This window comes from Vanessa cardui, chromosome 21, assembly GCF_905220365.1.
Source record: "Vanessa cardui chromosome 21, ilVanCard2.1, whole genome shotgun sequence".
In the NCBI taxonomy this organism is placed as follows: Eukaryota; Metazoa; Arthropoda; class Insecta; order Lepidoptera; family Nymphalidae; genus Vanessa; species Vanessa cardui.
This window is the reverse complement of record NC_061143.1, coordinates 8,769,227-8,786,201: the sequence shown is the minus strand read 5'-3', so window position 1 is coordinate 8,786,201 and position 16,975 is coordinate 8,769,227. Positions and strand designations below refer to the sequence as shown.

The following is a 16,975-nucleotide window of genomic DNA, read 5'->3' as shown; positions in this document are numbered from 1 at the left end:
AAATTGACTAATAGCATAGAAATAAAATAAATACAATGTTTTTATTTCATACTACACTAAATAAAATTAAGATAAAACTTTTAATAGTAATTGTATTATTTTTCTATAATTTACAAAACACTCCGCTCTCACTAGTCTGATCCCGCGCCATCACCAAAATAATACGTAGTTCATTATATTTTACATCTTTAGTTTAGAATGATTTGAACATGATCAATTTTATTAGGAATTTTAGTGTATAATTTATGTATAAAATAAAGTTACAAAACCAAAAAAAGTCAGTTTTAAAATATTTTTTAATTTATATTATTGTAAAATTGAATGCGACTTTTGAGTGTTTATCAGTTAGTTTTCAATTCCAAATTGCTACGTAAAAATTTATTTATTTTACTATTGGTGAATTACTGTTCGTACTACATCTGTATTGGTTATTTCAATGTCAAAATTTTTCGTAGCTTTGGTGATTGGATATGAATAAAATATTGGTAGTAGTCACTAGTCAAAATGTCCTGGCTTATTATGGCGGGTTCGTGTTTTTTCAAGCTCAAATACGAAATGAGTAGTAATGTGCGCCGCTGGGGCGGCGACATTGACAGCGATTTGTCGAATATTCTCGTTCGCCATTTTGTGAATGTTATGGAATTTCGTGTTAAGTAATCAAGACGAACACACCCCGAACAGTTTGGAATTTAGCGTGAGTGATACTTTGTATATTGCCTTGCCGGAACTAATGCTAACCGATATTATCATAATTCTTATGTGATAGCTACCTACATATCGATCATATTTATTAGATTCTTTTTTGTTTCTACGACGCTTGAAAAATCTTGCCATGGTCTTGTCTTTGTTATGAAACACGACTCTACTTCTCTTGCGGTTTCAGAAGTTGAGATGTCTGAAAAGTCTATGGTGAAAAAGACTATATTAAAGCGTCATGAAGTTGCGAGACCTATACACATTCAGCGTCTGGAGGCCGCCTTAGACATCAGGCCATTTGTGAACCAAGTGGAGAGAATCCTCAACTCCGATGGCGGCAGTGATAGCGATGACGATTCTGATAGCAAGTCAATGGTCAATGAGATGTCAAAAGGTGATCAGGATATGCATGGCGTTGTGACCACCAAACAAGGTATGTTCTGTGATCAACAATGCTTGTTAGGAAGTTGTCGCAAGTTTTATGCCAGAAATTGTTATCTTTTGGTATAAAAATATGTTAAAAGTCAAGTCTGTTTGGACAAGATTGTTTTTTGTTATCTCTGGTTATGTACCACCCTAGTGTTAAAGGGGTAAATGAGACACATAAAACATATTAATTTAAGTTCAATACTCGCTGCCATAATTATAGACTAAATAATAGCTCACAGTTCTAATGGCTATGAACAAAACATGAGTTAAATTATTAGATATTATTGATATTTTGCATAGTAAATATAATAATTACAATAACTTGGTGTCGCTGTCATATACAATCATATTTGTATAACTTGTGAACATCATTAACACATAAATAATTCTAACATGTGATACCAAATTACACCACAAGAAATATTTTTCTAATGTTTTTTTTTATTTTTAGATATTGTTAAAGTAAGTGGCACTTATTAGATTAAGGGGATATTCTTCTATAGATAGTACAACTTATACTTTACTTGAGTGCTAATAAGAAATTTATATTAATGTTGTATATCATTTTATACTTAATATTTATAATGATCTTCTTGTATATATTTAGCTGTTTCGACTTTATGACATTTTAATATCATTACTGTATAGAACATGATCTGGTACAAAGTTAATAGAACAAGCCTGGTCTAGACCAGTCATATCACATTAACTCAGTAGTAAAGATAGTGATTTTCACCAATTAGAAATATTCGGTAGCGGCCTGAAGTTTAGAAGGATGCAACTTAAGCACTATAAAGAACATGATCCTACACCATAACTACCGTTGTGTCATTACCATCAACTGAAAATATATAAATAGAGATTGCAACTGTGTATGTGCATAGTACTCTACTAAATATGTTACCAAAATTCCTACACAGAGTTTTTTAAATTTTATAAAACATAATAGAGTGTTTATTACATTTTTGATACAGAACGGCAAAGTGATCGACTTAGACTGTATAATTTGGCATCTGTTGGGGAAGAGCGGCAGTGGCTTCGGGATGTTTTACTCTCATCAGAATCAGATATAAGCAGCGATGACGATAGTCCAGCTGCCAAAGAGCAACGAATAAAACGATTGCTCAAAGAAAGACATTTCCACAATAAATATGCTAAAGAATATTATAAGGACCAAGGGGTGTGTATATTGATCTATATTTAAGTTTTTAATTATATTATATTCATTAATTCTGTTAATATTATAATGTCTTTAGTCTTTACTGCTTTAAATGAATATTATTAATATGAAAGTGAGTTTGTTACTAACCAAAGCCACAGAAATAAACATAATCATTGACCTTTGATTAAATTTAGTATTAAAAAAGCTCATACAACAAGGTTACTTTTTATATTTACAACCTGCAATCGTCATTGGTAATACGCGAGTGAAACCGCGAGCCGAAACTAACATTTCAATAATCCAGATTTAAATTAGTTTTTTTTTGACATCAACCTCTTCTACGACCATTATTATTAATATATTTTATATGTTATGTTGCTTAATATAGAATTCCCGGTATATGTACTATGGTGCTGGGCTATTATCAACTATAGACCGCTATCCTGAACGTCGAATTAGTCGCCCTATGCCTACTCCTAGCAGAGGTCGAAGAGGTCGTCCAGCGGAGCGAGGCTCGACGAGAGGTATGCCGAAAGCGAAAAGAGGTCGTGTTAGAGAGAACCGTGGCTTTAATGACAGTAGTGATGCAGTAAGTATTACTAATTTTATCATTCGGTTAAAGTAGTTGTAAGAATGATAATTTTATTTAATATTTCAAATAAATCTTTCAGCCAGATGGTGTTGATTGGGAAGATCAACTAAGAAATATCAAGGAAGAAAATGATACTGATGAGTTTACCAGTACAGAAAAACAAGGAGTCAGGTTAAATAATTTTTTTAACTGAGATTTAAAAACTTTTTGTGTGTGTTAATTTTATTAAAAGTGTTGTATATTTTATAGAGGCCGTAAAAAATTAGCTTCACTCAAAAGCCCCGAAGCATTAACGGCTCGTCGAAGGCGACACTGGCAACTTTTAGTTAAGAAGGAACTGGGTAAAGTGCAAAGGGCGCGAACAGCGACGCATCGAGAGTTGATGCTTCAAAGAAAGCGATTGGCTACGCTCTGTTGCAAACATTGGAGGCATGTAGCGATGCAGGTTGGTGATTAATTGGCAAATACTAATTTTTGATAAATAATAAAAATTGAGGTAAACCAAGATGGCCCAGAACACGTGCATCTTAATCGATGTTTGCGGGTTCAAACCGAGGCAAGCACTACTGAATATTCATGTGCTTAATTTGTGTTTATAATTCATCTCGTGGCGTTGAAGGATAACGTCATGAGGAAACCTGCATGTGTATAATTTCATAGGAATTCTATCCGCATTGGAACAATGTGGTGGAATATGTTTCAAACCTTCTCCTCAAAGGGAGATACTTAACCCAGCAGTAGGAAATTTAAAGGCTGTTGTTGTTGTTGTAATGTGTGGATGTGTGTCGTAATGTGGATTGATGTTTTTCACAGTCCCAAAAGAATATGAAGGAAACGGTCTGGCGATGTAAGCGTTTGAGTCGCGAGATGCAAGCCTACTGGAGGCGATACGACCGCGCTGAGCGAGAGACCCGACGGCGTATGGAGCGGGAGGCTGAAGAACAACGGAAGGTAACATAGACAAATGTGTCCTAAATGTATGAATAGCCGATTCCAATGGAAGTAGGAAAAAAGATAACATTGGATTTACGTATTTCATGCGATTTGCTAATACCTCACATGTATTAAGAGTTTTTGTTTTGTTGTCAGTTTCGTCGACGTTCAAAACGTCATTCACAAATCCAAAGTGAATATCATAATCAATCAAGCCCTCGACCAATAATATCTCGTTAATTTGCTTTGTAATGTTTTTTTATTTGACTTATTTTTCAACAATAAGGTTGGAATATATTTTATAATGATTATTAAAATTATGAATTATGATTGAATACTGCTTGAATAATACTTGTAACCCTATATATACAAAGATAATGCAAGAGACTAAAACAGGCCGAATAAAAAAAATTACAGATGGATGTCGAATTAATGGAAGCCAAAAGACAACGTCGGAAGCTCAACTTCCTCATCACTCAGACAGAATTATATGCTCACTTTATGCAACGAAAATTGAACGCTACGGAAGATGGAGATGACAACGCCGATATGATACTGAAGCAATTAGACGAGGACCGTGACCCCAGGCTGGCTGCTATTGATAATTATGACTGGTATGTGATATTTAATTTTGGACGAGTCACTTGTACAATTAAAATTTTTATTTATTACTTTATTATTGCCGGAAAATAAAATGTCCACTCTGTTTGAAATAATTTTCATACTGTTAATTTTGATATTTATTATGATGATATATGAGATATTAAATGTTCTTATTATTATTTTATAATTGTAAAGCTTATAATACTATTGGTGAATGAAAAAGTAAATTGATCGTAAATGTTTATAAGAGTGGCTTTAATTCCAGCGAGGCGATGAAAGCGCGAGCGTCGAAGAACGCCCTGGAAGCGTTCCAGGCGGAGCGCGCGCGCACGCTGGCGCTCGACGCGCCCGACGGCGAGCGCGAGCGCCGCGGCGACCACGACCAGCCCGCCATCTTCCGCGGCACGCTCAAGGGCTACCAGCTCAAGGGCATGAACTGGCTCGCCAACTTGTACGACCAGGTAACCGCACACGATGCAAACCATTGTTTACTTTTGTTTTTTAAAATGTTCATAGCATGAATAAATAACATAAATAAATATAAGACAACATTTCGAGTATATTTTATAATAGACTAGAATTATGTTTTACTGATGATTATTATTTTATTGTTAAAGTAATCCTTAATGTTAATTCATTTAACTACGTAATTGCTGTTGATCTTGTAAAAAAAAGAGTAAAACTTCATTTGAAGAAGAAAAAATATATCTTATTCCTCAATAATAAAGAAAGGGACGCCATACGAAACTACCCAGCGCTCAGATGTTCTGCTCTGCTTATTGCTTGCTCTGAGGAACAGGACATGGATATCTCAATAGCCGCTGTAGATTTTAGTTTATCTCAACTAGATCTACATATTATACCTAATTATATTTTTGGATAAATAAATAAAATAAATAAATATGAGGCAACATCACATACATTACTCTGATCCCAATGTAAGTAGCTGAAGCACTTGTGTTATGGATATCAGAAGTAACGACGTTACCACAAACACCCAGACCCAAGACAACATAGAAAACTATTAATATAATCTACATCGACTCAGCCGGGAATCGAACCCAGGACCTCGGAGTGGCGTACCCATGAAAACCGGTGTACACACCACTCGACCATGGAGGTCGTCATATATATCAAGAGATTTAAAATTAAGTCTGTTTTATATCCTGACTGTATATCATATAAATAAAATATGATATTCTAGAGATAAATAATATTATATACTAATAGAATAGTAAAAAATAAAAATCGCCTATTAATAATATAGAGGAAATTATATGTATGAATATACATAAACAGTATACAAAGTGACTCGAGAAGCATATTAAATATACATAGGTAGAGTGACTAATTTTTCCAGTCCCATTGAATATTGTGATATTGAGAGAGATTGGAGAGTGTATGTTTGCTCTCTTATAATATGTCCTGCGCTCGCGTCTTTCATGTGTGGTAATCGATCGAGAGGAATAGTGTTCACATCATTAGTCTATATCACAATAGCATGCTTATCATTCATTCATCAGGGTATCAGCGGCATCCTGGCAGATGAAATGGGTCTTGGCAAGACAGTGCAGTGCATAGCGTTCCTGTGCCACGTGGCGGAGCGGCTTGGTGTGTGGGGGCCGTTCCTCGTGGTGTCTCCTGCGTCCACGCTGCACAACTGGCAGCAGGAGATGCAGCGCTTTGTGCCAGACTTTAAAGTGGTTGGTATCCAATTTCCTTTGGTCGTTTGTCTTGCGGATATATTTTTTTTATGGTATTTTTTTTTATATGGTGGTTGGCGGACGAGCATATAGGCCACCTGATGGTAAGTGGTCACTCTCACCCATAGACAATGACGCTGTAAGAAATATTAACTATTCCTTACATTGTCAATGTGCCACCAACCTTGGGAACTAAGATGTTATGTCCCTTGTGCCTGTAGTTACACTGGCTCACTCACCCTTCAAACCGGAACACAACAATACTAAGTACTGTTATTTGGCGGTAGAATAACTGATGAGTGGGTGGTACCCACCCTGACGGGCTTGCACAAAGCCCTACCACCAAGTAAATATATGTATGTTCATTAAATTTGGCAATAAATTATAAGTTTCATTGAAGTTTTACAATTCATCCTGCCTTACAAAAGAATCAATTTACATTTATAGTCATAATATATGACTTATATGAAATCTTAATTAAACTACCAAATGTAAATTACTTCTATGGGTAGGCATCCAAATTCATAACCAATTGTAGCCCTAACTAGACAAGATCAGTTAAAATATATTTTGTAAAATTATTTTACAGGTTCCATACTGGGGCAGTCCTAGTGAGCGTAAAATTTTACGTCAATTTTGGGAACGTAAAGACTTACATACGCGCCAAGCTGCGTTCCACGTGGTGGTCACATCGTATCAGATAGTCGTGTCCGATCTGAAATATTTGAACCGCGTGTCTTGGCAATACATGATATTGGACGAGGCTCAAGCAATAAAAAGTTCTGCTAGTATGAGATGGAAGTTGCTGCTTGGATTTAGCTGTAGGAATCGACTTCTGCTGTCCGGTAAGTTGATTCGGTAAATAAGAAATTTAATTTAAATATAATGCTCATTCTTCTAAACTTACTAACTAAAGTGGACAAGAATTTATTATAATGGAGGAAAATGTCCAATCACAATGACAGCTTTAAATTTATTGTATGAGATGATAAAATAGTTACAAAATGAGATTATAGAGGATTGTGCTTTCTCTTATAATTTAGGTTCCTTCCGCCTAAAAGTAATATTTTGTATTAGAAGATAGAAGAACCCAGTTTTAAAGAAACATTATTCAATTCTGAATACATATTTTTAAATTAACCCAACATTTATGATTGAATACTCTTTTTTTTTAGGTACTCCTATCCAGAACAGTATGGCTGAGCTATGGGCTCTTTTGCATTTCATTATGCCGACGTTGTTCGATTCACACGACGAGTTCAATGAATGGTTCTCCAAGGACATTGAAAGTCACGCTGAAAACAAAACAACTATAGATGAGAGTTAGTAAAATATTTTGTTTTTTTTTTTACTTTGGCAACACCATATTAATTTATTTTTCATCTAGCCATACCGAAAAGCTAATATAAAATCATTAGTGTGTGAAAATGGTGTAAATTGAAAGTAACTATAATTTTTCAGAGCATTTATCCAGATTACATATGATTTTAAAACCATTTATGTTGCGACGTATCAAAAAGGATGTCGAGAATGAATTGTCGGATAAGATTGAGATTATGGTTCACTGCCCTTTAACTATAAGACAAAAACTCTTGTATATAGGTAAGGTAGAGTTATGTATTGTCTTTTCATATATTTTTCTATTAGTGGTGTTTTGATAAGTAGTTTTTTTAAACTGTTTATTTTTCAGCTCTTAAGAAAAAAATAAAAATAGAAGAATTATTACATTATTCAGTTGGAGCCGAATCTGGTCATAATGTAGATAAAAATTTCACATCAAACCTCATGAACTTAGTTATGCAATTTAGAAAGGTAATTATAATATTTAACTATATGTATGTCTTATAACTTACAACACATTACACAGTGTTTAAAAAATAATGAAGACGTTTAAAATTGTAATCTCGCAACCAACCTTTTAATATATGATGTCTGAAAAAACCCCTTCTCTTTGTTTGTGTTATAAATATATATATTTTATTGTACTGAATAGTTACACTCTAACTTAATAAAAAATGTAATACAATACAACAATAACTACACTTTCTATTCCAGTGCTATATATTTTTCATGTATTGATACAAAATTTAAATTGCTTTTTGATTTATGTTACCCATTAGGTATGCAATCATCCGGAATTGTTTGAAAGGCGAGATGTAAGATCGCCGTTCGCTATGCAAGTGGATGATTATCACCTACCAAAGCTGATAGCTGAAGATGGTATCCTATTGCGATCTATACCGTCGAAACGACACATTCTATACAACAAAATGTCGATTTTAACACCGGAGTATGTGCACAGAAGTTGTAAAAGTGATATTAGCAATATTTTTGCATTTACGAGGTTCATGGATCTGTCTCCTATGGAACTGTACAGAGTGATGGTGTGCGGATGGTTGTATGCGTAAGTATATGAATAATAATTCTTATCTAATAGCTTACTACTTCGGTAATATATAATTTAACTGGCCATCAGACCAACCTTCGCACGGGTATAATAAGGACATACGGTCATAATATACATTTCTATTTTTCGGTAATTTTTTTTCCGACAATATCATCATATTTAAGTCAATTTACACAAAATAGTAATCAATTTATGCCTCTAGACCTTCCTCATAGATCACTTCGTCCATAGGGAAAATCTTATAAAAATCTATATACGTAGACGCAGTGCTAGGACTTTATTTTATGATATGTGAGGATATTGTTTATTTTTTCATATTTTTTTAAAATTTCAATAACTTTATCAAATTTCACTCAAATCTTGATTTCTTTTTTCAGTATGCTACATATAGAAAATTGTTTAGAAAAATATGAGAAACTCCGACATAGACAGAATTGGTGGCGACGTGTTGAGGAGAGTTGTGTCAAACAGGAAGAGAGCGAGACAGAAGTATATGGGGATTACTACGATAGAGTGAATAGCAAAGATATGCTGTTAATATGTCCTGATGGAAATATATTGAAACGAAGGAAACACGATAGTCTACTTTGGAGGGAATTTCTTTTTACTGATGCGCTTTGGATTGAAGGTTAGTTAACATATTATTTTATTTCAAAGTCATAGTTAGCCAACAACACTATATACGTATAATGTGCTTCTTATACTATTATGATTGCAAATTGTGATGTTTTTTATAAATTTAACAGGGGGTCCATTCTACGCGCACACAGAACAAGTTGTGCATTACATGCAGGAGACGATCGAGCATCGTGCTCTGCGGACAAAGAACTTAAAGACTGAGGGACAGGTATGGTTTTAGAAAACTTGATTAAATTATATACTTATATACTATATTATATATATATTATATACTATAGATTAATTTTGAAAAGCAAACAAAATGTAACGATGTCAAAGGATTTTTACTGTCGTACTAACTTATTCGAGACTAATCTAGAATACAAGTAAACTCGTTTGACACACAAATGAAAAAAGAAGAAAAACCTATATAGCCAGTAAACATTATTAAAGACCTATTTATTGATAAGTCATTTTGTAAGACCCAATGCCTTATGACATTGTTTATATTAGACAGGTCTAATGCTTCGACTATGATTTAATAGCCAAATCCATTATTCTTTTTTTTTTATTTTAGCCTGAGATGTTAAGCGAAATAAAAACTGAAGAGGGTGGCGTGATACCAGTGGTTACGCAACCAGTAGAGCTGCCGGAATTCGAGCACGTCGAGCGACCACCTGTCGTCTATACGGATGTGCCTACACCGCTACCGGCATTCCTGTACACAGCACAACAGAAGGTGATTTTCAGAATAATGATAACTAATTTAAAACCATATTGTCAGGTTGTATATCAAAAACTTAGTGCTATACATACAATAAGTAGTACTAAAAGTAATTTCAGTGTCAGTAGAATTTTTATATTCCTAATTTGATGAAAAATCTAAGTTTAGAATTAAGTTATTACGTACAAGTTAGTTGCCGCCCGCGGCTTCGCTCGCGTTTTTAAAAAGTAGCCTGCTTTTTAAAACTCCAGAGCCAAGGGAGGCTTTGATGAGAAAGTTTGGAACATATTCCACCGCGCTGTTCCAATGCGGGTTGGTGGAATGCACATGTGGCAGAATTTGTATGAAATTTGTCACATTCAGGTTTCCTCACGATGTTTTCCTTCACCGCTGAGCACGAGATGAATTATATAGACAAATTAAGCACATGAAACAGCGGTGCTTGCCTGGGCTTGAACCCGAAATCATCGGTTAAGATGCACGCGTTCTAACCACTGGGCCATCTCGACTCGTGTCAGTTACTTTCACGTTTATAATATAGTACGACACAACTTAAATGTCGCATCGGTAAAATTCGTAAAACCGATCACATCCGAATTGAGTACGCTATCCCAAATTATCAATATTTATTTTTCATGCGAATATGATCTTTGCACAAACGTAATAACTTGTAATATCATATGACTTAATATATTCCTCAATTTGACACGTCAATTTACATGCACTTGCTTTCTCTGACGCGAGAATCTATAGCGACGAATAGCGTCGAATGGCGCGATAGGAAGCTATTTCTATTGGTTGTGTAAATCGGCAGTAATCGGTTTTATTTTCATTCAATTGCATTTTCCGATGCTACATCTAATTTGTGTCATACTATACTAGTATAGATGTATAAAGAATAATACAATAGTAAACTGTATCGGAGTTCCATTTTCAAACTCAGGTGAGCGCCTTCACGCGCGTCGCGTTCGCGTCGTCGCGCAGCTTCGCCCACCACGCGCGGCGTCACGAGCACGGCGACAGCGCGGCGGGCGCGCGCACGCTGGCGCGCCTCGTCGCCGCCGCTCGCCCGCCCGCCGGATGGGCCTCGCTGCAGGTGCCAGGTGAATCACTCGTAACATCACTTATTCTAACTAGTTCTCTTTCAAATAATAATAATATTGTTATCAAAAAGCAAATAATTAAATTAAAAAAAATAAAACTACTCAAAATTAAAAGGTTTCTTATTTATAATCAATTTAACAATTAAACTTAAATACGAATGAAAACAAAACTATTAAATCTCTCATAAGAATATCTTTAAATCAACAAACAAAACTTTACAAAAATGTTCTAGCAATTATTATTCTAATAAACACACAAAAATATAGAAAAAAGATTAGGACTACAAAAAAAAAGGTCTCGTCTCGTACGTTACGAGTGCTCAAGAAAAAGTGTCCGATCCCCCCTTTGTCATGCTCTTTTATAGCTTTACGATAGTAGGACACGTGACCACAACACCGGTGATGTTTTTATCGCTAACAATATACTATTTAACTTTGCAATAATCATCTCAGCGGGTTCTAGTACAGTTTGTATATATGAATTCGACGACCTCCGTGGTCGAGTAGGGTGTACACCGGTTTTCATGTGTACGCCACTCTGAAGTCCCGGGTTCGATTCCTGGCCGAGTCGATATAAAAAAAGTTAGTTTACTAAGTTGTTTTGTGGTACCGTCGTCACTTCTGATTTTTCGTAACAGAAGTGCTTTAGCTACTCAAATTGGGATCAGAGTAATGTATGTGATGTTGTCCAAATATATTTATTTATTTGTATGTACAGATAAAAATCAACTGGTGAGCGACGCGGGAAAACTGACTGTGCTGGATTCGCTACTGAAAAGGTTAAAGGAGCGCGGACATCGTGTACTTATATACAGCCAGATGACGAAGATGATTGATTTATTAGAGGTGACTGTTTTGTGTTTACATAGTTACTAATGTTTTCGTAAAAGAATCTTATAAAACTTTTATTTTCTCTCACGTTTGTTACTTATTTCAATCAATGTGTATTTAGACTAAATTCTATTAATTTTTTTTATATGTAACTTATTTCAATATTTTGTTAATTATAATTTACAGGAATACATGTGGCATCGTAAACATAAATACATGCGGTTAGATGGTTCGAGTAAAATTTCAGCTCGTAGAGACATGGTAGCTGATTTTCAGGCAAGTGACAATACAACAACAAATTTATATAATATGTATACAACCCCTTAAGACCTAATCTTTGTTATTTACTACAAACTACAATTGAAACATACTTAACTTAATGCAAATGTTATTTTTTTTCTATTTGTTATAGGCTCGCGCTGATATATTCGTATTTCTACTATCGACGCGTGCTGGCGGACTGGGCATTAATCTCACCGCTGCGGACACTGTGAGTGATGACGCTGCTTACAACCCAAGTTATAAATTTATGTAAACTTCACTACTCAAGGAAATCAAGAAAGAATTGTATTTACTGAAAATTAACTTTTTCTCGTAGGTAATATTTTACGACTCCGACTGGAACCCCACTGTAGACCAGCAGGCAATGGACCGCGCGCATCGTTTAGGCCAAACGAAGCAAGTCACAGTGTACAGGCTAATTTGCAAGGGAACGATAGAAGAACGTATTATGCAGAGGGCAAGAGAAAAGAGTGAAGTAAGTATTTCTGATATTATATTAACTATAATTACTATATACTAAATTACTTCAAAAATAACGCTAAAAATATTCATTTGTAATTATCATATTTCAAGTAAAAATTTGCATACATTTGCCCATTTTAGTTGCCCATCTGTTATGATAATTAATTGTTAGTGACGGTTAGCCTAGATATAACTCTTAGATTACTTGTGTAATAATGATTAATTTGATATTTTCAGATTCAAAGGATGGTCATAAGTGGGGGTAACTTTAAGCCAGATACGCTTAAACCTAAAGAGGTTGTATCTCTCCTCTTAGACGATGAAGAAATTGAGCTGAAATGTGAGTTGGTTTTGGGTTTTGATTTCTAGAAATATCTTAATAAAAATATATTTATTAATACTTTCAACTTGGCTTATTAATATTTTCTAAGATAATGATAATATGTTCATGTAAATAGTAATCTTTAATAATTATTATGTATTTTTTTTATAGATCGTCAAAAATCTGAAGAGAAAAAAATTATGGAAGAAAGAGAACGTAAAAGGAAAATGGGAATCCTACCAACAGTAAGACCTCCATTTTGATACTTTGTTATTTGTCTGTTATTGCATCTGTTGTCAGTTTTTCCCTCAACATTGTTTTCTTAATAATATTTCAAATGCTTCTTTAACTTCTTTTAAAAAACAAATTCTTACATTGTAAATATTTAGCTAAGTAGTTTTCTCTCTCTTATTTTATTATTGCAGTTGTATTATTATATTATTATATGTATTATTATTTTTAGTTATATATTTTTATATAAATGCCTAGTTTAACTTTAGTTATTTAAAATTTTGATTGTACACCACATGATACTTATATATGTACGCATGCTGTGTTCATATCAAGAAAGCTTCAATCTATGTTCATGTTTATATTAAGGCCATGTTTATATTAAGTTTATCTAAGGATTGTAACCAGTTTTATGAACCAATAAAAAAAAAAAAAAGCAATTATGTATACGTATGTATGTGTATTGTACTCGTATAAATACAGTTCAACTGTTGGAATTATTAAAGAAAAATGAAAAATAAACAGGTGAATGATAAATATTAATATTGTTTCAGCAACCAGCGGTGGTGGAACCGAAGCGACCGCGCGACTCGGCGTCGGAGCCGGGCAGTCCGCTGCAAGTGGACGACGACAGCGACCACCTTGTCGTCGACGCATCGCCGCAACCCTTGCGTGAGTGGACTAATATCTTCTGTATATTGTAATAAATGATTACCGAAACGAAATAATATGAGTAATACAATATTTGAAATTTTATTATTTTTGATATTCTTCAGTCAAAAAATGATCACGTCTTCAGTAGCTCTATTAATTATAATTTTATAAACTATTTACTTTTAGTATCAACATTTAATGGTTACCGAAACGGAATAATATGAGTAATATTTGAAACTTTATTATTTTTGACATTCTTCAGTCAAAAAATGATCACGTCTTCAGTAGCTCTATTAATTATAATTTTATAAACTATTTACTTTTAGTATAAACATTTAAACACTTCAAGTAAAGATAGTTTGTACAAATGATGACTTTCGTGTTCGCAGCGTTCTCCCCGCCGGTGCGGCGCGCGACCCGAGGCGCCCGGCGCGGCCGCCCGCGTGGCTCGCGACACGCCCCCTCGCGCCCGCACACCGACAATGCATCCGCTGTGGCCGCAGGTAAGCATGCATGACAAGGGGATCAAAGTTCATCAAAATCTCAGTTAAATGTGGTATACGATTAAAATTAAAGATATTTGAGACATAATAAAGAATTTTTTTTTCTTTATGTTATAGGTTGGCGGACGAGCATATGGGCCACCTGAAGGAAAGTGGTCACCATCACCCATAGACAATGACACTGTAAGATATATTACCTTACATCGTCAATGGGCCACCAACCTTGGGAACTAAGATGTTATGTCCCTTGTGCCTGTAGTTACACTGGCTCACTCACCCTTCAAACCGGAACACAACAATACTGAGTACTGTTATTTGGCGGTAGAGTGGGTGGTACCTACCCAGACGGGCTTGCACAAAGCCCTACCACCAAGTTAAAAAGATTGACATGTGATAATTATAAAATTCAGGTGCAGCGCTCCTCGAGTCAGATGCGCCGCTTGAGGCGATAGAGGTGTCAGCGGGGTCAGAGATGCGTGGGCGCCGTGGTCCCGGACGGCCGCGCCTGCGCGCCGCCACCCGCCCCGCGCGCCCCTCCCGCCGCGCGCGCCGCCCGCGCGAGCCGCTACTGGTGCCGCTGGCGCCGCCGCCCTAGCCCGCACCACACACCCGTGCGAATACCGAATATATAAATACATACATATAGTACGACACAACTTAGATGTAGCATCGGCAAAATTCGTAAAACCGATCACATCCGAATTAAGTACGCTATCCCAAATTATCAATATTTATTTCTCATGCGAATATGATCTTTGCACAAATGTAATAGCTTGTAATATCATATGACCGAATATATTCGTCAATTTGACGCGTACTATACATATAGTACGACACAAATTAGATGTAGCATCGGAAAATGTAATGGAATGAAATTAAAACCGATTACTGACGATTTACACAACCAATAGAAATAGCTCCCTATCGCGCCATTCGACGCTATTCGTCGCTATAGATTCGCGCGTCAGAGAAAACAAGTGTGTGTAAATCGACGCGTCAAATTGACGGATATATTAGGTCATATGATATTACAAGTTATTACGTTTGTGTAAATATCATATTCGCATGAGAAATAAATTTTGATAATTTGGGATAGTGTACTTAATTCGAATGTGATCGGTTTTACGAATTTTGCCGATGCGACATCTAAGTTGTGTCGTACTATACAGAAATATGCAAACTGAAGCCGATAAGATTTTTAATAATTCTATTTTGAGTTTGTGAATTCACATTGGATAAGTGAATAAAATAAGTATTTAATTTAAATTGTGCATTATTTCAATATATTGAGAAGGAATACATACATTGTAATGTTCAAACCTTATATTACATAACAGCGGCTTAGCTGTAGTGGCTATTAACTTCATATTTAATTGATAATGACATTAAAATAATATTGACAATGTATATGAAAATATACTTCATTAAGTTATAACTTTATTTGGGGCTAATAATTCAAATATAATAGTGATGATCAAAATGCAACTCATTCTTAATCCATGTTTGTTTCTTGTTACAGATGATTAATTAAAATGGGCAGAAAATGATTTGGTTTGCTCGTGAAAACCCACCTGCGTTTGTGTTAATTTAAATTATTGTCAAATTTAATGTAATTGCAATAATTATACCGTGACGCATATGTAAATTATATAACTTATCCATACTACAATGTACAAAACGTGCTTTTACTTTTAAAGTATTACGTACAAAGTTTTAAAAACTTTGTACAATTTATTAATTATATATACTTCGAGTCAAAGGAGCATGTATATAAGAATGAAGTATTTTATATGTTAATGTAAATTTTTGCTTAGAAATGTATACAAGTTTTGAATTAAAAATAGATTTTTTATATTTATTTAATAACTTATCAGACTAAAGGAAGCAATGAAATAACATAATTATTTTTCTACAAAACGAAAACGTATTTAACGTTTTTCCCTTGAAACAGACAAGTTTTTAGATTAATCTTAATAAAGTAAAAGAAAATTAAAACAATAAAAAATGTGATTAAATTATTTCAATAAGAACAACCTTTTTTATTTTATTTTTCCTTGTTCAACTAACTTAGAATACTCAGTATAGACTGTCTCGGAATTAGTCACTTCATTTTATTTATAGACGGATAGTATATTATTTTCTATATAGTTTAATTATTCTTTAACTTATACAGTAATGCTACTTATTACCGATATGTTTATCGGTATCTAAAAAGGTATCCCGCTTCTAAGAATTTAACAGAAAATTTTAAAAGATCTTTTGTCTTTATTTACCGAATAATGATTTCGTACATAAAACAAAAATCAGTCATCTCGGTTTTTCCTTTTTTCAGTGTTAATTTTTTTTATAATGCGGTTACCATATCTGACACTACTGAAATGCGCTTAGAGTAAGTCATACCGTCATACGTCATATGACTAAACGCGGTTACAATACGACACATCCTACTAAAAGGGATGACAATACGTCTCACCCAATTAAAACGCAGTAAAAATACGACATGTAATATTAAAAAGTGGTTACAATACATCGAGCCCTAAGCCACCAATTCACAGTTATTATACGATACACATAAAATTGGACACTATTTATGTGTTAACGAAAGAATAGCGGTTTTTTTTTAATAGAAAAGACTTTATCGACGACGATATTTTTTGACGACCTCCGTGGTCGAGTGATGTGTACACCGGTTTTCATGGGTACGCCACTCTGAGGCCCCG

General features: G+C 34.6%; 1 protein-coding gene across 1 annotated transcript; it reads left to right on the top strand.

Moving 5' to 3' along the window:
- Positions 1–509: 509 nt before the first annotated feature.
- On the top strand, positions 510–16,276 carry LOC124538787 (chromatin-remodeling ATPase INO80). The gene is made up of 29 exons (XM_047115984.1): positions 510–694; positions 884–1,129; positions 2,100–2,305; positions 2,676–2,876; positions 2,959–3,050; positions 3,129–3,324; positions 3,693–3,830; positions 4,230–4,426; positions 4,681–4,876; positions 5,939–6,118; positions 6,708–6,963; positions 7,294–7,440; positions 7,580–7,720; positions 7,809–7,930; positions 8,239–8,522; positions 8,903–9,153; positions 9,272–9,372; positions 9,721–9,882; positions 10,811–10,970; positions 11,689–11,816; positions 11,988–12,077; positions 12,214–12,291; positions 12,400–12,558; positions 12,783–12,885; positions 13,039–13,112; positions 13,653–13,770; positions 14,142–14,255; positions 14,666–14,866; positions 15,775–16,276. Exons 2-28 carry the CDS (start codon positions 892–894, stop codon positions 14,848–14,850), a joined length of 4,317 nt encoding a protein of 1,438 aa, XP_046971940.1. The 5' UTR covers positions 510–694; positions 884–891; the 3' UTR covers positions 14,851–14,866; positions 15,775–16,276.
- Positions 16,277–16,975: the final 699 nt, after the last annotated feature.